At 45.0% G+C, this 22,143-nt stretch overlaps 1 protein-coding gene across 4 annotated transcripts in view; it reads right to left on the reverse strand.

Moving 5' to 3' along the window:
• The window catches only part of LOC100080169 (transducin-like enhancer protein 1), a 95,367-nt gene that overhangs the window by 38,937 nt on the left and 34,287 nt on the right, over positions 1–22,143 (reverse strand). For 2 of the 4 annotated variants that reach the window (XM_029056098.2, XM_029056099.2), the window contains exons 7-9: positions 4,589–4,793; positions 3,788–3,804; positions 1,055–1,093 (exon numbers count right to left, since the gene is read on the reverse strand). In XM_029056098.2, coding sequence (XP_028911931.1) covers positions 1,055–1,093; positions 3,788–3,804; positions 4,589–4,793 — 261 coding nt within the window. The remainder of the gene's footprint in view (positions 1–1,054; positions 1,094–3,787; positions 3,805–4,588; positions 4,794–22,143) is intronic. The other 2 variants (XM_029056101.2, XM_029056100.2) reach the window with 1 other exon arrangement.

Below are 22,143 nucleotides of genomic sequence, written 5' to 3' on the forward strand. Positions count from 1 at the left end.
TGGCATGATCCAGGAATGGTCCAAACTGCATCTTCCCATGTGAAATTCAGGCTCTCGCCTGGAACAAAGTGGGACGTTTTCCATGAATAAAAGCAGTACAGACCTACTAAAGAACAGGGAGAGTTTCTAAACAGATGACAATATTTAGAAAAGAAAATGAAATCATGAAGTTGTTTCTCTTTGCCAGAAATAAAGCTATCACAGACAGAGCTACTTAAAGGTGAGCTTAGATAATCACCTGGGCCCAATTCCAGTGAACTGTATTTTGCAGACTTCCCAATAAACACTAATCAAACTCTTTTAAGTGGAGTTTTAGTTATGGATGCCCCTGTCTCAAGAAGGGTCTTTTCTGCTACTTGGCAGGGAATACTTTTCAAAGGCAATAAAAAACACTAAACACCATTTACTCTTCAGGCACATTAAAGGAAAGTTGAGACTTAGCTGTTTTTGCAACTCAGGCCTTCCTAAACAGGCTGTGTCAAAATGATTCCCTTCAGTGATAATTGCAATTGATTTTCAGATGACTTCCAAATACATAAAAGAGTTAAGGCTCTTTGCTGAAGTCCATAGTCTTTACTAAGGACCTTGTATGTCTCTGCTGTCTGGGTTTGTTGCACTAATCGAGGAAGAGTTAACACCTGTGACATATTTGCATCGGCGTCACCACCTCCCATAGCCAGGGAAAAATCAGAGCTCGAAGAAAACAGAAACCACCAACCGTCAGTTAATAATGTGGGGAGTGGGGACAGAACCAACTTGTTAAGCTTGACTCCACTGACCCCACAGGGTTGGCATACTTAAAAAGCAGGTATTATTTCCCCTCCATCCTTATAAGTCTCAAGTTATTATTGTATTCTCCCAAGCGCTTAGTACAGTGCTCTGCCCACAGTAAGCGCTCAACAAATATGATTGACTGACTACAGGCCACTACTATACACATTAACTGAACCATGCCATGTCTCTTCTTCAAACACCACAAGAGGCCAGTCAAATTTTTTGATTACATTAATGTGATGAGAATTTTAAGGCTCATAAACAAGTAAAACATACTCACCCTCACACTCCGGGTCTGCACGGGTCCCCGAAGTTTGCCCTTCATGTACAGGTTGGGTTAACAAAGGGAAAAGGAGAGGCTGCTGAGTTTGGAAATACCAGACCACTCTGTCCTGGGACAACTGTCCTTAACCTCTTCTGGCACACAGCATCACACTGCACCCACTCATCCTTCACCCTGTCATAGCACTGGCCTTGCCGGTGAGTGTTTCAAATTACATTACCCTGAAAATTTGACTATATTCCCTTAATTTATTTTTATTTGCCGGCAGCGACACATTACTCATGGCCCCATTACGTCTTTAACCTATTAATACAGGACTTAAATTAAGCTCTGTGTAAGGATGCGGGATGGCATAGCAGCAAGTGCTTTCTAATCGATAAAAAAAAAAAGTCACCCAAAAAGGATAGCTACTTTGCTCCACTGATTTCTACCCTTTTTGGGATGTATGCAAGAGAACTTAAAAATTCAGATTAAAAAGTTGTTTCTAGACTATTTTGTATTATCAGTACAATGCCATTGGCATTGTGCATTTAATTGGAAGGGGCCCACTGAAATTAATATCCATGTCTAGCATTATTGACACCAGTGCTATTTACAGAAAATCAAGTGTAAAAAAGGACACATAAAACAAACAATAAGCAACCTTAGACATCCAATTTAATTTCCTACAGCATTGGTCAATGTAATGCATTCATTGCATTTTTATTCAGTAAACCTAAACTGCTAATATAACCAAGTTGAAAAATAATTTTAAAAACCCAAAACAATCCACCATGTCTTAACAGACCAAAATGGAAGAAAAAAATAAACCCATTATTTTCAACTACTATAAAAAAGAGGGTGCGGGGAAGAGAGTTAAATAATAAATATGGGCACTAACTTGTGTTTTTTATGGCAGAAGGATAAGCCTCTGCTTCTCCTGTTTTCCATAGCCATAAGGTACTGGGATTCACTAAAGTTTTCTAGGTTACGCTAAACTCTCAATATCCTATCCACCACAAAAATGCAATGGGTGGTAGAGTGAGGTTGGGGGGGGGGGGGGGAGGGGTCGGAGAAGCAAGGTCTCAACAACTCGGGCCACCTGCTAAAAATTAAACCATTTCCTTAATCAATTTTTATACATTTGGCTCTTTATAAATTCAAATAAATTTAACATATATAGAAAGCCTATGGAAGACATCAAAGTGTCCCTGATTCACAATTCTCCCATCTCTGCTATTTCTTTAGTTCCCTAGAAGGGCTCACCTTTTGACACCTCAGAGGAAAACGCTGCCCATAAATAACATTATTGGGAGCAAATGAACTAAAACGGTCACATTGGCAATTGCTCAATGTTCCACCTCAAATTGGTTCATCAACATTTTGCACATTATTCTCAAACTCTGGAGTTTCCTTCACATAATCTACAGAGATTACATAGCACTATGCTTTAAAAAAATAAAAGATTAGGCCACCCCCAAATTGCAGTCTCCCCAGGAATAGCTAAACAAAAACCATTTCCTTGCCTATTTCCACACACTTGCACAAGTACTCTTAACCTCTAACCTCCATCAGGAAAAAAAAAAACAACAAAAGAGCAAAAAACAAATTGGGCTCCATCAAACTACAAGTAGTTGGGAAATAATCTTCTCTTCACCCCCACTCAATACTATAGTCCCGCTAGCATTCAAAGACAAGGGTTATAAAACAGAAAGCCCAAGACAGTATTTCCAGTACATAGAACTCATCATTTCAATTAGTACAAGTCAGAGAAGACAAAAACAGACACTGCTCAATCACCTGAGTTAGGAAACAAGAGCCTGAACCTCCCTGGTTCCTGCCAAGAGACTAGAGTTACATGTGCAGCAGTTGAGACAGACATGCCTGCAGAGCATATAAAGGCCTACGTGTCTCTGCCTCTTTTTCCTTGGGATTTAAGTCACGTCTTTATTTTAATATAATTTTATTTAAATTAAAATCCGTGCCCCAAGGACAATTTTCTAAGGGAAACTGTGGCTGCTCTGAAAATCTAGTGGCTGAGACATATTCACAAGGGTGCCACGGTTCAGATGGAGGAAATGAACGAACCACCTCCTCCATCTCCCACCCCGCTCCCCCACCCCTAACCCTGATAAGCAATTTCACATGTGAATTTTGATTTCTCACCTGGATGGCCCTCTAAAGCAAAACCTGCATGATTTGGCCTTCAGATCCCAAGCTACTCTCAACTTTGTTTTATTTGAGGTGGCTCTGAGGCAGGCACAGATCAAACAGCATTCAAGGGGAACATTGCAGTTTTAAAAGTACATATTGCCCTGTACCATTGCAGATCATGGCCATAGGAGTTTTATCATTAAACCAATCTGTTCTTCTGACCTAACAGGGGAAACACATTATCATCTAAGAGGGAGACAGGTGTAATCTTGCTATTTTCTCCCTCCTCCTCAGATCGTGAACCCCATGTGGGACCTGATTATCTTGTATCTACCCCAGTGCTTAGTACCGTGCTTGGCACATAATAAGCGCTTAAATACCACTATTTAAGGAAGACCAAAAAATAGTAGAAAGAGGGAAAATGTCAATCTAGAAAGAAGATCATGTGACTGGGGGGGGGTGGAGGGATGGGGGAAAAGAGGGGTTTTAGGAAAGGGGAAAGTAGAGAAAGGAGAGAAAAGATGTGGAAGGAGAGGGTGGTCCAAATATTGTAGAAGTGTAAATAATTTTGATGTTACCATGAGTTTCGGTACTTACTGTGCCTGGTTCTCTGTCTGTTCCCGTGGTTACCAAGAAATGCACAGACATGCCCGTTCAGACACAGAGGCAAGGACAGAAATAAAAAAAAGGGGGGAAAATTAGAACGCAAGCCCCGAACAGTTTTAAAATGGCTTTTATTTATATGTCATTGCACATTCCTAATACAGTGATTTCCTGAAAATTACAGTATTTTGTAAACAAGACTTACAGTTTTTAGCCATATACAAAGCCTATTTTTTAAATTGCATCACAGAATAAATTACTTTTCTTCAAAAAAAAGAGTCAAGTGCAATTTTGCCTAATAGTTAATGCATACTAGAATTTAAGCCTATGAAACTAAGTAGTGACAGATGCAATTATCTAACCTTTCATTTGAACACATTCACTTTCAAATTTAACTTCTTATTTCACCCCATTTAACAACATTACTTTCTTTGAAAATTACCCAATTAAGCAGTTAACAGTTTTCCACAATATGGTGCAGGCCACTGGTGTTACACTAAGCATTTGCCAAAATGTCAAAAAAAAAAAAAAAGAAACACTCAAAAACCTGCCACAAAACATTTACCACTGAAACACAGTTCAGCTGGAGAATCCTAAGAATCCCTTATTTCAAACACTGAAAAAGTTCCAAGCTGAACTGTGTTTTAAATGTTTTGTGGCAGCTTTCTTTTTCCCCTTTCCTCATTTTCATTCTATAGAAACTTGAGATTTCTTTAGAGATGCCCACCATTTGCAGCAATCTATGAATATTCATTGGACAAAGAATGTCCTAATCAGGCTTGCCACGCCTCTCACCTCTGTGGTGTTCTGTGTCGTGGTGTTTCTTGTCATCTTTGATTGCCAGGTGAGGCTGCCCGCTCAAAGCACTGGAGAGTGCAAGGAGGCCGGCGCTGCTTCCAAGGGGTGGGATTCCGGGGGGCTGGAGTCCTGAAGGATGGGGTGTAAGAGGCACTGGAGGTCCATGGCCATGGGAGAGGTGCTGGGCCTGCAATTGCTGCTGCTATAAATGGTAGTAGCATGTGAGGGAAAGAGTGGATATGTAACATGGTGGGGTGGGGTCACAAGGGGAAACAAAAGAGATGGTCACATGTGAGAAAGACGGGAGAAAGAGAGAGACAGGTAGAGAGATACAAAGGGAAAGAGGAAAAATAAACGTGGTTAGCATTTCAGGGTCAGAAATGGTGGCACCCACCCCATTTCCCCCACCTATCTATTTCTTACTTCCTGCCTTATGATCCCAAATCCACCAAGCTACTTTATTACTTTAGTTTTGTGGGTCTCAAAAAAAAAAAATCACAGCCCTAATATAGCCTTTGAAAATTAGGCTCCCTCCCACACAAATTCCCTTCCCTCCATCCCAGGCTTGGCCTTTCTCCCTTCCCAAGCCCTCTATGCCCTACCGCCCAGCTCCCTATCCCTGCCCAGTGTCTTCCAGCCACCCAGTTCCCATGCTTCTCCCTGCCCAGCCTCTGCCACTGCCCACCCAGGTTCCCAAAATGACACTGGATTGGCTTCTAGCTCTGTGGGAGTCGTGAGAGCTGCTGCCTACACCAGTAGTAACATGACAGAACCACTGATTATAAACCCTGATTGATGGGAGGGGGGAGGGGAGGGGTAAAGCCTGCATCTTTCACTTCTTTTGTATGTCTGTGGGTTTGTTGGGTTTTTTTTTGTCGGGTACTAATTTAGGCTGCTGATTGATGCTGCTCTAGAAATATGTTGCTCTGAACTGTAAGCGAGCCTGGTTAGAGTAGTCTAGATGTGGCCAGGATAACAATCAATCGATGATATTATTGAGCATTTACTATGGGTAGAGCACTGAACCAACTGCTTGGGAGAATGCAATGCAATAGAGTTGGCAGACAAGATCCCTACCCTCAGGGAGCAAGTTTTCAGTGTCATTCTCCACTTATATTGCCTGAACTTTCTAACTATCTTGACTTTACACAACCATCCTTTTTCACCAACCAAACCACTCAATTGGTAGAGTAGGGCCAGTGGTTTGGTTCAATTTACGAGGAGTCACAAACGTGTCTCCCTGCCCCCTTCCAGGTCTGTCTATCTAGGTCAAAACAGGCTAGTGTTTCACTTTCATATGCAGACCTGTTTATTATTTAATTGCTTACTTTTTGTTTTCCTCATTTGTACTTAAACTCTTACTCGTTCACCTCCTGCCAATTTCTGTCTGCCTGTCTCCCCCATTAGACAGTAAGCACCTCAAGGGCAAGGGTCATGTCTTTAACTTCAGTTATGTTTCCCCCATGCCTAGTTCAGGTGCTCCACCCATGGTGGGGATCCATTCAATACCTTCAATGATGATGACTTCGCAAAGTCTCAGTGATTCAGTTTACCTCATGAAAGAAGTCCTTTCCTGAATTCCTGTATCGCTAAATATTCCCACCCCAGCCTCAAATTATCGTAACATGGTATACTTTTAAAATAGGAATGAATTTAAGAAAAAGATTTGTAGTTGAATAGATTGCGAAGGAGCATGGCTTTGTGGAAAGCGCACGGGCCTGGGAGTCAGAAAGACCTGGGTTCTAATTCCTGCTCCGTCACCTATCTGCTGTATGACGTTGGGCAAGGCAGTTCACTTATCTGTGGGGATTAAGACTGTGAGCCCCACATGAGACAGCGACTGTATCCAACCTGATGATCTTATATTTACCCCAGTGCTTAGTACACTGCCTGGCACATAGTAAGTGCTCAACAAATACTATTAAAAATATATATACATTTGGGGTGCAAGATTTGGGGTCTATAAATCAATCTCAGTGAACTTCTGGGTCAACTTTGGCATACCCCTCTTTGACCACCTGGTATGCACTGTTCAAAGGAATATTGGGGGAGAGGATCAGAGAAGAAACCATTAATAGAATTTCTAAGAATAATAATGTTGGTATTTGTTAAGCGCTTACTATGTGCCGAGCACTGTTCTAAGCGCTGGGGTAGACACAGGGGAATCAGGTTGTCCCACGTGGGGCTCACAGTCTTCATCCTCATTTTACAGATGAGGTAACTGAGGCACCGAGAAGTTAAGTGACTTGCCCAAAGTCACACAGCTGACAAGTGGCCGAGCCGGGATTTGAACCCATGACCTCTGACTCCAAAGCCCGTGCTCTTTCCGCTGAGCCACGCTGCTTCTTAAGAAAGCATTCTTAAACTAGGTTTACTATATTAGATCATAGGAACAATTATCTTTATGCATGTAATCACCTTCCTGTCGCTTCAAAGACACTAATGCCTGCTCTGTCACCTTTTAAAAGCTCAGCAACAGCAAGACATAAAACTGGAGAAGTTGGCAGCAGCATCACGGTCCACTAGGCACGCTCATTAGCACTTAATTAAAAACTAGACACCTGCCATAAGAAATGTGCTCAGAGAAGGATGAGTAACAGGTCTGTCCTACCACCAATTACTATCATTACTTGGAGATCAAGAGCTGTGTCCGGTTTCTGGGGAAAAAAAAATGCAGTGATGCATACACAAGCAACTGCACTGGGGTAATTAACCACAGCCCTGATTTACACTCTCCATGCCCCCTCCCCCCACCCCGCCCCATGCTCCTCCCTCCCTCCCCCCCCCACATATACATACAAAAGGCAAAGCAAAGAGAAACTTAATTCAACAGGAGCAGTAGATCAAATCCAATGGCGACCCTTCTAAAGTTAAGATTTTAGTCATTAACACAAAGAGAGTAAGGGTGGTATTCCACCACCAACCCCCTAGCACCTCCATTTTTTAAAACACAAAACAAAAATATGTGGCACATCCGCACGGGCACCATTTTTCGGCTACGTTGATGAGGGTGAAGGGGCTTCCCAACTGGAAAATCGGTTTACAGGGTTAAGCCGATAATGACCAAAAGCGATAGCCATGGAACTCACCCAACCTCCCCCTACTAAATCACTCAATCCCTTCCTCCTAAATCACACCCTAGCTAGGCTAGAAGTTCAAAAGATGGCCAGCTGCCCATCTTTCTGTTACTCTTCCACTCCATCAACAACAGGAGCCTAGTCCAGCTATGAAGCCTATGAAGATGGCCTAAGCCATTACCCTATGCCTCAGAATTTGCCTCTGAAAAAGAAAAGAACCACCCTTAGCCCTTCCCAGGCAGTGATGATGAATATTATGGTCACTCTTTTTAATGCCTTGAATTTTTTTTCAGAGCAACCAGAAATAGATCCAGTTTCAAGACCATGAACTTGCTAAAATGAAATGTACAAGAGGTAGAGACCCAAACAAAACATCAACAAAAAAAGACCCCTAGGTCTTCTCTGAGTCAATCAACCAGTGGCATTTATCGAGCACTTACTGTGTGCAGAGCACTGGACTAAATGCTTGGGAGAGTACAATATAAGAGCTGGTAGACACGTTCCCTGCCCACAAGGAGCTTACAGTCTAGGGAAGCAGCATAGCTTAGTGGGTAGAGCCCGAACCTGGGCGTCAGAAGGCCTTAGGTTCTAATTCGAACTCGTCCACTTGTCTGCTGTGTCCTTGGGCAAATTACTTAACTTCTCTGTGCCTCAGATACCTCATCTGTAAAATGGAGATTAAGACTGTGAGTCCCATGTGGGACAGGGACTGTGTCCAACCCAATTTGCTTGTATCCAACCCCCAGCACTTAGTAAGAGTACCTGGCATATAGGAAGCATTTAACAAATACCATAATCATCATTAGAGGAATAATCTGTGGTATTTGTTAAGTGCTTACTATGTGCCAAGCACAAATATACCTTCTCAAGAATGCTATGGGACAATTTTCAAAAGCACTTGCTTCATGAAAACTCAAGGGAGTGAATGTTTCCTGAATAAATAAAGGCTCTGAAACCACTGGTCCTGTAGGAGTCCTTTACTGGTTGGGTAGCAAACTGTTGGCTCAGTTCAACTGTTGCTGATCTAGAGCTGAAGATGCTTTTGCATATTTTATTTGGAGGTGGGCCAAGAGGTATAAAACCCAAACCCGCGGAACGCCTAGCACTAAAGGAGAGAGATCAGCTTGTTCCCTTCTCTAACCCTTTTCCTCCGTGTTCCTTCATTTGGTTACTAATGCACTTAACTGTTTCCCTGTCGGTAAATCCTTTGTGATTGATTTACCCAACAATGTTTGCTATTTATATCTAATCTCACACCATTACTTTCCATCAACTTATGTTTGCTTTTCTCCTCCCATTATCAGGTAAGCTCCTTGAGAGCAGGGAAGGAACTTTCTGCTTCTTCTATATATTCCCAAGCACTTAAAACAGTTCTCTGCTCACAGTTGGTGCTCACTAAATACTGTTGATGATGATTTAGTTCCTGACATTAAGAAACCCTGGTACTGGCATCTTTATCTGTGACACTTGACAAAACAGAAAATACATTGCAAAGCTATCAAGAGTGTGCATTTGGGACCAAGCAATTTTTATTGCTAGACCTGTTATGCAGCTAAGGCTATCAATTTGGAATAAAGCTGTTAGTCTGCTGTCCGTTACGGATTTATATTTCCCATTTTTGATTGCCCACTGAGTTGCCAAATTGCTTTATCAAGTCTCTTTCAGATTTCACTATCCCTTTATCCTCATTGGATCTCCCTTTTAAAACTCAACAGTGAGCCTGTTGTTTCCTCTCACCAACTTCTACACAGAAACTTACATATGACCAACAATCAACAGTATTAAAAGAGTGTTGTCTTTTGCCAGAGTGCTGTCCTGACTGCTTGGGAGTGCATGGTAGACTCAGTAGATGTGGTCCCTGCCCTCAGAGAACTTAGGGTCCACTGTGTGCTTAGCACTATACTAAGCGCTTGGGAGAGAATAATAAACTTGGTAGAGATGATACCTGACCTAAGGATCTAGGTATCTAGATCCTTGTCTACTAGGATCTACCCCTCCCTACATCCTAGTAGACAAGCCTGGGGAGTTTTACATACTGATGTTTCAGGAGAAGAGAGACTGTAGGTATTCTGGAGATATTCATTAATTCATTCAATAGTATTTATTGAGCGCTTACTATGTGCAGAGCACTGTACTAAGCGCTTGGGATGAACAAGTCGGCAACAGATATATATATATATGTTGGTATTTGTTAAGCGCTTACTATGTGCCGAGCACTGTTCTAAGCGCTGGGGTAAACACAGGGGAATCAGGTTGTCCCACGTGGGGCTCACAGTTAATCCCCATTTTACAGATGAGGGAACTGAGGCACAGAGAAGTTAAGTGACTTGCCCACAGTCACACAGCTGACAAGTGGCAGAGCTGGGATTCGAACTCATGAGCCCTGACTCCAAAGCCCGTGCTCTTTTCCACTGCGCCACGCTGCTTCTCAGATAGATAGAGACGGTCCCTGCCGTTTGACGGGCTTACAGTCTAATCGGGGGAGACGGACAGACAAGAACAATGGCACTAAACAGCGTCAAGGGGAAGAACATCTCGTAAAAACAATGGCAACTAAATAGCATCGAGGCGATATACAATTCATTAACAAAATAAATAGGGTAACGAAAATATATACAGTTGAGCGGACGAGTACAGTGCTGTGGGGATGGGAAGGGAGAGGTGGAGGAGCAGAGGGAAAAGGGGAAAATGAGGCTTTAGCTGCGGAGAGGTAAAGGGGGGATGGCAGAGGGAGTAGAGGGAGAAGAGGAGCTCAGTCTGGGAACGCCTCTTGGAGGAGGTGAGTTTTAAGTAGGGTTTTGAAGAGGGAAAGAGAATCAGTTTGGCGGAGGTGAGGAGGGAGGGCATTCCAGGACCGCGGGAGGACGTGACCCGGGGGTCGACGGCGGGATAGGCGAGACCGAGGGACGGCGAGGAGGTGGGCGGCGGAGGAGCGGAGCGTGCGGGGTGGGTGGTAGAAAGAGAGAAGGGAGGAGAGGTAGGAAGGGGCAAGGTGATGGAGAGCCTTGAAGCCTAGAGTGAGGAGTTTTTGTTTGGAGCGGAGGTCGATAGGCAACCACTGGAGTTGTTTAAGAAGGGGAGTGACATGCCCAGATCGTTTCTGCAGGACGATGAGCCGGGCAGCAGAGTGAAGAATAGACCGGAGCGGGGCGAGAGAGGAGGAAGGGAGGTCAGAGAGAAGGCTGACACAGTAGTCTAGCCGGGATATAACGAGAGCCCGTAATAGTAAGGTAGCCGTTTGGGTGGAGAGGAAAGGGTGGATCTTGGCGATATTGTAGAGGTGAAACCGGCAGGTCTTGGTAACGGATAGGATGTGTGGGGTGAACGAGAGAGACGAGTCAAGGATGACACCGAGATTGCGGGCCTGAGAGACGGGAAGGATGGTCGTGCCATCCACGGTGATGGAGAAGTCCGGGAGAGGACCGGGTTTGGGAGGGAAGATGAGGAGCTCAGTCTTGCTCATGTTGAGTTTTAGGTGGCGGGCCGACATCCAGGTGGAGACGTCCCGGAGGCAGGAGGAGATGCGAGCCTGAAGGGAGGGGGAGAGGACAGAGGCGGAGATGTAGATCGGCGTGTCATCTGCGTAGAGATGGTAGTCAAAGCCGTGAGAGCGAATGAGTTCACCGAGGGAGTGAGTGTAAATGGAGAACAGAAGAGGGCCAAGAACTGACCCTTGAGGAACTCCAACAGTTAAAGTATGGGAGGGGGAGGAGGCTCCAGCAAAGGAGACCGAGAATGACCGGCCAGAGAGGTGAGAGGAGAACCGGGAGAGGACGGAGTCCGTGAAGCCAAGGTGAGATAAGGTATGGAGGAGGAGGGGATGGTCGACAGTGTCAAAGGCAGCAGAGAGGTCAAGGAGGATCAGAATGGAGTAGGAGCCATTGGATTTGGCAAGAAGGAGGTCATGGGTGACCTTAGAGAGAGCAGTCTCGGTAGAGTGGAGGGGACGGAAGCCAGATTGGAGGGGGTCTAGGAGAGAATGGGAGTTAAGGAATTCTAAGCATCGATTGTAGACGACTCGTTCTAGGATTTTGGAAAGGAAGGGTAGTAGGGAGATAGGGTGATAACTGGAGGGGGAAGTGGGGTCGAGAGCGGGTTTTTTTAGGATGGGGGAGACGTGGGCATGTTTGAAGGCAGAGGGGAAGGAGCCCTTGGAGATTGAGTGGTTAAAAATAGAAGTTAAGGAAGGTAGGAGGTCAGGGGCGATGGTTTTAAGAAGGTGAGAGGGAATGGGGTCCGAGGCGCAGGTGGAGGGGGTGGCACTTGCGAGGAGGGAGGAGATCTCCTCTGAGGATACTGCAGGGAAGGATGGGAAAGTAGGGGAGGGGGTTAGTGGGGGGGAGGGGAGAGGCGGAGGGGTGACTTTGGGGAGCTCAGACCTGATCGTGTTGATTTTTGTGAGGAAATAGGTGGCCAGATCATTGGGGGTGAGAGATGGGGGAGGGGGAGGAACAGGGGGCCTAAGGAGAGAGTTAAAGGTCCGGAACAATCGGCGGGCGTGACGGGCATGGGTGTCGATGAGGGAGGAGAAGAAGCTTTGCCTGGCGGAGGAGAGGGCAGAGTTAAGGCAGGAAAGGATAAATTTGAAGTGTGTGAGGTCGGCTCGGTGCTTGGACTTTCGCCAGCAGCGCTCAGCAGCTCGAGCATAGGAGCGTAGGAGGCGGACGGAGGAGGTGATCCAGGGCTGTGGGTTAGTGGAGCGAGAGCGGCGGAGGGAAAGGGGGGCGAGAGAGTCGAGATGAGTAGAGAGGGTGGAGTTGAGAGCGGAGACCTGATCATCGAGATAGAGATGTGGGGTGTGTGTGGGGGGGTGTTTGGGAGGTGGGGGGGGGGGGGGGGGGTCTGTGTTTTTAATGGTCTGTTAAGCGCTTACTACGTGCCAGGTACTGTTCTAAGGACTGAGGTAGATACAAGGTAACCAGGTTGGGCAGAGTCCATGTCTCAAATGGAGCTCAGTCTTAACCCCCATTTTACAGATGAAGAAACTGAGGTCAAGAGAAATGAAGTGACTTGCCCAAGGTCACACAGCAGACAAGTGGCGGTGCCGACATTAGAACCCAGGTCCCTCTCACTCTCAGGCCCGTGTTCTATCCACTAGGCCACGCTGCGAGTAATTCAAATTGGTTGGAGAAATAGGAGGAACACCCGAGCTAGCATAACCTAGAACCCACCCAGGAATGGTGCCCTATCCAAACCCTCCTAAAATCACATCTCCTCCAAGAGGCCTTCCCTGATTAAGCCCTCATTTCCCCTACCCACCCTCCCATCTGTGTACCCCTTAAGCACTTTGAAACTCACCCCAGCCCCACAGCACTTATGTCCATATCCTTATGTTCTCCTATTTCCCCATCTGTAATTGATTATAACGTCTGTTTTCCCCAGTAGATGGAAAGCTCCTCGTGGGCAGGGATCAGGTCTACCAACCCTATTTTACTGTGCTTTCCCAATCGCTTAGTACAGTGCTCTCCACACGGTAAGTGTTCAAGAAATACCACTGATGGATTGATCGAGGTGAAATTTGAACATTAACTTATAAAGATGAGACAAAAGTGAAACCAACATCAGGTGGTGCAAACAAACACAACAGCACACTAAAGGACAGTCTTTGTGTGTGCAAGTCGGTCAGAGCAATGGGTCGAGTACTGACTTTTTCAGCTGCACAGTCAAATCTCGGTCTGTGACATCACCTTCAAATAAGGAGGAAAACTCTACAGAACATTACATATACTGTCAACTCCTTAGTGGACAGGGAACATGTGTTTGGATTCTATTGTACTTAGAACTGTGCTCTGCAGTTAGTAGGCACTTGGTGCCATTATCAGTAAATAAATGTCGATTATGTGCAATGTGGGCTAGTTATATAAAAACACAAACTGGTGTTTCCATTCACAACTTTAAAATGCTACTTCTCAACATTTCTGCATGTTTTAATCCTGGACAGTCAGGGTTCGGCTCTGTGACCTTGGGCAAGTCCCAACTACTCTGCCTGTAAAATGGGGATTAAAATCCTCCTCCCTCCGACTTTAAACTGTGAGCCCCATGTGGGACGGGGACTGTGTCTAACCTGATTATCTTGTATCTGTCCCACCACTTAGTACAGTGTCTGGCAGAGAGTAAATGCTTACCAAATACCATAGAAGGGGGGTGCACATGAGGTAAAACCGCATATAGTGCTTTATTACTGTGTCTGTGAAACTTTAAAGACCTTAAGCTTGAAAAATTCCGATTTTTCTGAAGTTCTTATTTAGATAGAAGCTTTGGATTTCCAGGCAGGGCCAACATCACATGGCTCTTCCAATCATCCCAGGGCCATTATCGGGAGGCGGAAAAGAACCCTTTTGTTTTAGACCTCATAGGAACACATAAAGTCAACGTGGAAAGCTGAGACACGGATGCCTTCAGTCCATTTCCAACAGCTGTACTCAGGTAACTCATTCTTCTGATCCTCTGCCTTCCCCCAGTATTTTTCACCACCTTGAATACAGAGGCTCTCACCCCACCTCGGATCATTTTTCTGGAAGTTGACGACCGACTCTAGCCCTGTCTGCTGTAACCAATGCTTTCTTCCCTGACCTGTGATGGGATTTAATCCATACACGTTTAATATGCTAAACCCACGGCCCTTCACCCTTCTGAGTGGCGACTGGTTTAGATCATTCGTTTTATTTGCCTAACCTAGAATATCTCTTTGTTAGAAGCGGTTTGTGCAATTTCAGCTTTCAGGAGCACTATGCTATCAGAAAAGCAACATGGTCGACTGGCTAGAATGCTGGGTTGCAGGTCAAGAAACTGACTAAACTGTAGACTAGTCTCTAGAATGTAAACTCGTCGTGGGCAAGGAATGTGTTTATTGTTGTGTTGTACTCTCCCAAGCGTTTAGTACAGTGCTCTGCACACAGTAAGCATTCAATAAAAATGATTGAATAAGCCCTCATTTCCCCTATTCCCTCTTCCTTCTGTGTCACCTAAGCCCTTGGATCTGTACCCTTTAAGTACTTGATATTCACCCCACCTCCAGCCCTAGAGCATTTATGTACATAGAGGGAATTTATTTTAATGTCTGTCCGCCACTCTAGACTGTAAACACCCTTTGGGCAGAGAACTTGTCTACTACCTATTTTCCCAAGCACTTAGTCCAGTGCTCTGCACACAGTAGGTGCTCAGTAAATACCACTGATTGAGGCTTAGTATCTAGCTCTGACTGTCTCATGCCACTAGGGACCCATCGCTAATTCCCTGGGCCATATTTTCTCTGAGCATAAAGCATAGTTGCCCTGGGCCCTGATCCTGAATTGATGGGAGGGTTGGGATTTTTAAAAAATCTCTAGAAGCTCCTTGCACTACAAGGTGAGCACTGTATACAGAGAGGGTTGTTGTTGTCACCTGACATCTCTCCTTTTTTTCCTCGTGACTTGGCTTCTTTAAAGAGCAAAAAAGCACCCCATTCTTCTTGGAGTCAGGGCTCATGAGTTCGAATCCCAGCTCTGCCACTTGTCGGCTGTGTGACTGTGGGCAAGTCACTTAACTTCTCTGGGCCTCAGTTCCCTCATCTGTAAAATGGGGATTAAGACTGTGAGCCCCACGTGGGACAACCTGATTCCCCTATGTCTACCCCAGCGCTTAGAACAGTGCTCGGCACATAGTAAGCGCTTAACAAATACCAACATTATTATTATTATAATAATAATGTTGGTATTTGTTAAGCGCTTACTATGTGCAGAGCACACGCTGCTTCTCTTATTATTATTATTGTTACTCCGAATTTCTTTTTGCTTAGTTGGGTTCCTCATTCATTTGATGTGTAGAAGTGAACAATTACAATCCAAGGGGAGATGGTCCCATGGACAGAGAAGAAACAGAAGCAGGTGGGAGCTGGGATAATGACTCTCTTCCCCCTCCTTTCTTCACCAGCCCGCCACCCCCCAGTGCAAGGATATGGTGCATATCCTTGTTGCTGCTTTTATCCTTGAGGATGAGGATGAATAGAGAAGCAGCGTGGCTCAGTGGAAAGAGCCCAGGCTTGGGAGTCAAAGGTCATGGGTTCAAATCCCGGCTTTGCCACTTGTCAGCTGTGTGACTGTGGGCAAGTCACTTAACTTCTCTGTGCCTCAGTTCCCTCATCTGTAAAATGGGGATGAAGACTGTGAGCCTCACGTGGGACAACCTGATTACCCTGTATCTCCCCCAGCGCTTAGAACAGTGCTCTGCACACAGTAAGCACTTAACAAATACCAACATTATTATTATTATTATAACGCCTTTTGGGGTGCATGCCCGGAGGTCGGGGGCGAATTAGAATTGGTGGCCACTTCATTCTTGGTGTGGCTCCTCAGGCTTGAACCTCTCCCCTCCATAACAACCAAGGTGAAAGGCACATTGTAGGGGAGTGGGTAGAGTGAGAACATAGCTACTTCCTTTGCTGGTGATTCCCCATCTGCAACAGGCACATGTCTGTCTCCAACGAGATGGGGTTGGGGGGGAAGGGGGTTGCTCTCCCTTCTGTGGCTTCTGGGATATAACTGTGCCTCAGAAGCCTAGTACTGGAGTGTTGGGAACTCCAGTCTTATTGGGAAACCCAGGAAGAAACCACTGCTTTCCAAGAGGAAAGTACCCACCATGCGAATGGGCCACTCTCCATGCTGAGGAATGGACAGAAACTACTCCCTGACCATTCTCCAGCAAGACCTTTTAAAAATGAATAGAATGAACAGAATCAAAAGGAAACAAGCATGGGGAAGGGCACGCACCCCTCTCAGTGCCAGATCCCCCAGATGGTTGGGATCCCAGGTAGGAAAGGAACCAGCCCTCAACGTTTCTGTCTCATGGAAGACCTCAGATAAAATCGTTTCCCCCAACCCAAGTTTTAGCATTAGGCAGGATCTGGGTTCTAACCACAATGCCGCTGTTTGCTTGTCGTGTGACCTTGGGCAAGATGCTTGACAATCTCTGCACCTCAGTTTCCACCTCTGCAAAATGGGGATGAAATACCTGTTCTTCCCCCTTGATGACCACGGTGATGATAATATTTGTTAAGTACTTACTACGTTCCGAGCCCTGAGCTCAGTGCTGGAGTAGACACAAGACAATCAGGTCAGGCATAGTTCCTGTCCCACATGGGGCTGCAGGGAGAAGAGGTATTGAATTTCCATTTTATAGATGAGGAAACTGAGGCAGAGAAGCTGTGACTTGCCCAAAGTCACACAGCAAGCAGATGGTGGAGCTGAGCAGGAACTGTATCCAAACTGACTTTCTTGTAACTGCCCTAGCGCTTAGTACAGTGCTTAGCACATAGTAGGCACTTATATATCACAATCACTATCATCATCATCATCATCATCCTCCCTGTCATCATCTGGGCTGTTCTAGGCCCTCCACTGCCCTTTCTCTGGCCCATCTACTTTTCTTGGCTCAGTCAGTAGTACATATTGAATGATCCCTATTTGGCATCTCCCAGACGTTCCCCCTGGCCGTGACCAGCAGCATTTCAAGGTCCAGGTCCAGGAATCCATGTTGGAAAGGCTAGCTACTCTTTAGAATAGATGGGAATCTGCCAGGGGTAGTGGGGGGAAGACTTGGTTTTGGCGACAAAGAACTCTGAATAGGACTAATCTGTGCTTGTGAAGGTATCAAGCAATTTTCCATTCATTAATAATAATAATAGATAATAATAATGGTATTTGTTAAGTGCTTACTATATGCCAAGCACTGTTCTAAACGCTGGGTAGATACAAGGTATTCAGGTTGTCCCAGTGGGGCTCAGAGTCTTAATCCCCATTTTACAGATGAGGTAACTGAGGCCCAGAGAAGTGACGTGGCTTGCCCAAGGTCACACAGCAGACAAGCGGCGGAGCCGGGGTTAGAACCCACGTCCTCTTACTCCCAAGCCCGTGCTCTTTCCACTAAGCCACTCTGCCTCTCATTTCCATCTTCCCAGATCAGAAGTACTGTAATTCCAAAGAGCCCCCAATTTAAGACTTCCCATGCTACACCCAAGGCACTGCTGGGGCTCAATGGCAGACTCATGTCTCCCATGGTCCAAGCTCCACTGATTTTTCATCACAAATCCATATTTCGTTTAGAAAATCTGTACATCAGGGCATCCATGTGGCTAGACCAAGACCCTCTTGCTGATGCTCCAGAGGTGCCCATTAGCACCCGGCCCAACAAAGCCCTTGTACTTCAAAGCTACAGGAAAGAATTCCACTTGTCTGTGTGATCTTGGACAAGTCAATTCACTTCTCTGTGCCTCAGTTACCTCATCTGTATAATGGGGATTAAGACTGTGAGCCCCATGTGGGACAGGGACTGTGTCCAACCGGATTACCCTGTATCTACCCCAGCGCCTAGACCAGTGCCTGGCATAGAGTAAGCACTTAAGAAATACTAATTTTAAAAAAAGCAGGGGGGTGATAGTTTTTCCAACTTGCATTTCTTAGGAAATGAGTCTCTTTCCTAACCAGCAAGACTGCCCACAGCCCTACAGTTTTGGCCTGGCTACTGGCAAACCACCACAGCATGACGTGTTGGGGCTCTGGGATACCGATAACCACTCGCCAGCTTTTTAGGTCTTGCCTCGTTTCACTGGCCTAAATGTGCATTTTTCAGCACTGCCTCTGCTGTATTGTACTGTCTTTATCAGCATGTTCTCAGAGTGCTCCTTTGCTCTCATTGTTACCGTCTTCTAAGAAGGCAGTTTAGTACATGTAATTTTGAGACCGGGAACTCACTAAGGAAGTTTTGTTTTACCTTAACTTATCTCCCTGTTTCAGATGCTCAGCATTAGCATGTCACACCAGCACATTGGTCAATCCTTCTCCCTGACAACAAAAAGCCCCCACAGCACTGAATAACTTGACTCTTTGAAAGGCTATGGAAGAGCTGGGGCAAGCACCAGCATAAACCCCATAGCAAAGCTTTCTCTCCACAAGGTGTGCAGCAGTACAGTTCTATCAAGTTCCTTAAGGCTTTAAACGAGCCAAGATTCCACAAAAAGGAGTGTGCGGTAAAAGCCTTCTGCCCTTCCTCTTTGGGGCCAAAACAATTAATTGCTTTCCTACTAAAATGTACATTTCTATACAGGGTATAGCACTAAAATGAACCAGAGAGAGACCAACCCAAGTGCTTGCTTGCTTAGCTTGCTTCCTTCCTTGCACTTGTAGATGTTATTTTTTCTAGGCTGAATTTCTGTTCTGTCGAGAAAGAAACTCACAGCGCCTGGCTTTTTTTTTATAGGGCTTTCCAAGGATTAACTACATACTCATAAGAATAAACCCTCAAGAGGTTAACCTCATCCTCTTAAACTTCACACACTACAATCCTGGAGATAGCTGGCAGCCCCAGCCAAAGGAGAAAAATAATCCCGCATCTTGCTAATCCTTTAGCCAATCACCTCATGCAACAGTAGAGAGCCCTTTAGGAGGCATACAACTCAATCTGTCTCCAGAGTACAGTCAACCCAAAAGATGCATTTCACAGAATCGTAAGCAATTTATCCAAAACCTGAAAAAACTAAGAAAACACCTTGAGGAAACTTAAATTGCTCTTAACCTGCCCCCGACTTCAGTATGAGCAACAAGCCTTCATAATGATGCGGCCTGCCTTTGGAGCATCAGCAATGAACCCTCTTCATGCTCCGGCACAATCACTGGCACCTTCATAGAGATATTAGCATGGGCCCTCAGGTTGAAAGGCCTAAAAAAAATTAGCGCATTTAAAAAAAACCCCAAAATCATCTTATTTCAAGCAGAGAGCCACAAAAACCCTGTCCTTCCTGAGGTTTCTCAGACTCCCTGTCATTTGCAGACCATCATTAGTGCAGAAATTGGGGGGAAGAGGGTGAGTTTTCCGATTTTCAATCCTAGTTTGCTTAGTGAAATCTGTGGAGAACCGCTGAATCACCTGCCTGCTGCTTTATCGTCTCTCCCTCAACCACACATGCATGCAGAGCACATGTACACCCATTCCATCCAATCCTGCCATGACAATCCACTTGCACGCCAGCAGCTAAGTGCCCCACCTGCCCCTCCATGTGAAGAGTGCTGAATCTAGTGGGGCTCGGACTACCGGATGGCTACACCTATGCATCTAAACTTTGCTTCGAATAGTTTTAAAAGTTTTCTATTTTTCCACCCCCTCTCCTCCTGTGCCACCTTGAACTTTTTTTAAGTTTGCACTAAAACCAAGGCTGCATATGGAGATTCTGCTTAACTGCTGGGAACTTGAAAAAATGAAGTCATTCAGAAATGACTATCTGATGGCTGGAAAAGTCCAGCATTTGGTTGGACTAGTCTTACAGGGAGGCATTTCCGAGAAAAGAAGTTGGCCCCATCTCAAGCTGACAGATACTTACCGTATTCACTTCCCACAACCCAGCTTGTTCCTCTTAAGCTTCTGGGGTTTGTAAGTCACCCCAAACAACAGGACCTTAGGAGCTCATTAGGTACTTTACTTTATGAAATAACCCTTTTCCTGTTATCTTTGAGAGAGGAGCCTATTTAATGACAAATAGCTTTTAAAATGCAGACAGCATCAGGTAAACAAGCAATCGCTCCTCAGCCCCTTCACTGGGCTTGCAGCAGCCCCCAATCCCCAAACAAAAGTTGCTCTTTTGAGTTCACCCAGTAAATGATCTTTGTATTTTGACCTGCCTTTGACCAGGCTTCGACTTCTAGCCTAGCTACTGCAAAGACTAAGGTCACAGGCCACTGGCCACGCCGAGGAGATGAAAGTCGGCAAGAAACAGCCATCAGGAAAAAGCCAAAGCACTCAACACCCTGGTTGGCTTTATTCGGAGGCCCAGCTCAGAGCCTAAGAAAATCTTTCAACTTTTCCAAGTTTGAGGAGGAGAAATATCTTTAGCTCTGTGGAGCGTCTGAGTGGACTGAGGTAGTTTTGGCTCATCCGCATTTTAAAGAGGCCTCTTTCATGATCTTTCACACTGGTAATAGATGTCTAAACCGTTAAATTACTATTTCTTTTCTTAGCCTGAAAGACGCTGCAGTTTAAGAGCATGGCCCCTCCTATTGTTCTGTACACTAAGTCTGTCCCTGAACAATACTGACAGCTGCTATCAAACTTTCAGTGCAGCTGCTGCTTGTAGGAACAGACAGTCTCCCGATGCTGCCTCCCCTCTGGGGAGACAGGTTGACACACTGCATGTTCAATGAAGGGGTGCACAGGTCCACTGAATTGTCAACCCAATTTTATGCTACTCCGATTTTCCAGGATGCACACAATCCCTTTCAAGGAAAATCAAGCATATGTCAGAGCATGAAACGTATTGTGTGGCATAGGATAATTATGGATCATGCCAAACTATAAAAGATCGCTCTGACATACATTAATACACAGACCTAAAAATATCAATTACAAAGTTAACAGATCCATGTACAGTGAAGACCTGCAGTTAGCACAAGTCTGTGCTCTCCCTAATGCACGAATCTTCGCTCCCACACTGAGCTTCGAGTAAAGTTAAATTGATGTAATGATCCTTATTATGAAAAAGAGAAGCGTTTCTTTCTTCCAAAAACTAAATGTGTCATCCTCCATCAAAGAAAACGTCCACTCGTTTTTTATTTTTCACGTAAAGGGTTCATAAAAAACGAAGCAGGACATTCTTACCTCCAAAGGAGTTTCTGGGCTAGAATCATTTTAACTGAAGTCAAAATGGGGGCTGTTGTTGAATATTTGTTTTCCTCTTTTGCCAGGCTCTCAATGCTAAGTAATCAGCTGCTTTCAAAGAAGGAATCAGGGCAGACAGGCATATATAAGGAAAGGTGTGCCCTCAAGGTTATTTGGGCGAATTTAGACTCTATAGGAATCCAATTATGTTCCTCTAAGTTCAGCCTGCTATTTGTGAGGGGCTTTGCATATATTTTCTTTTTATTCTAAACAGGGTTTCCCATCCTCAAGCTCTCTGGGAAGCAAGTTCATTCTCAAACTACAAGTACAATCCACTACTAGTCGTTGGCTAATCAAACATCTTTCATGTAAGAGTACCATGTGAATATTTGATTTGATCTGCGGACTAGAGCAATTCATTACCAAGAAAAGGGGACCGAAGACAAATGCAGATGTAATTGTATTTTCTGTTGAATGTGATTAGAAAGCCAACTAAGTAACAGTCAAAAATTGATACTAAAGTCGGGGGGGGGGGGTGGAGCGGGGGCTGAGGGGAAAGCAAGGATGGATTTGTGGAAAGAGAAGGGGAGGGAGATTGTTTATGCAAAGCTAAGCTGTCAAGTGTAATAAAGCAGCTTGAATAAAATTTAAGCTGAAAATCCACTGAAGCTCCCGATTTCGGGGAGGAAAAAGCTATTAAAAGGAAATGAAGGTCACCCTCCTAGTTTATTTCACCTAATTGACTGCCAATAGCTTACCACAGGCAAACCGACTGCAGATCTGCAATTGAGAAACTGATGAAAGGAGAGTTTTCAAGCTGAGGCTCATTCTTTTAATCCTCCCTCGCTCTTATGT

The sequence above is a fragment of the Ornithorhynchus anatinus genome, chromosome X5, assembly GCF_004115215.2.
Source record: "Ornithorhynchus anatinus isolate Pmale09 chromosome X5, mOrnAna1.pri.v4, whole genome shotgun sequence".
Lineage (NCBI taxonomy): Eukaryota > Metazoa > Chordata > Mammalia > Monotremata > Ornithorhynchidae > Ornithorhynchus > Ornithorhynchus anatinus.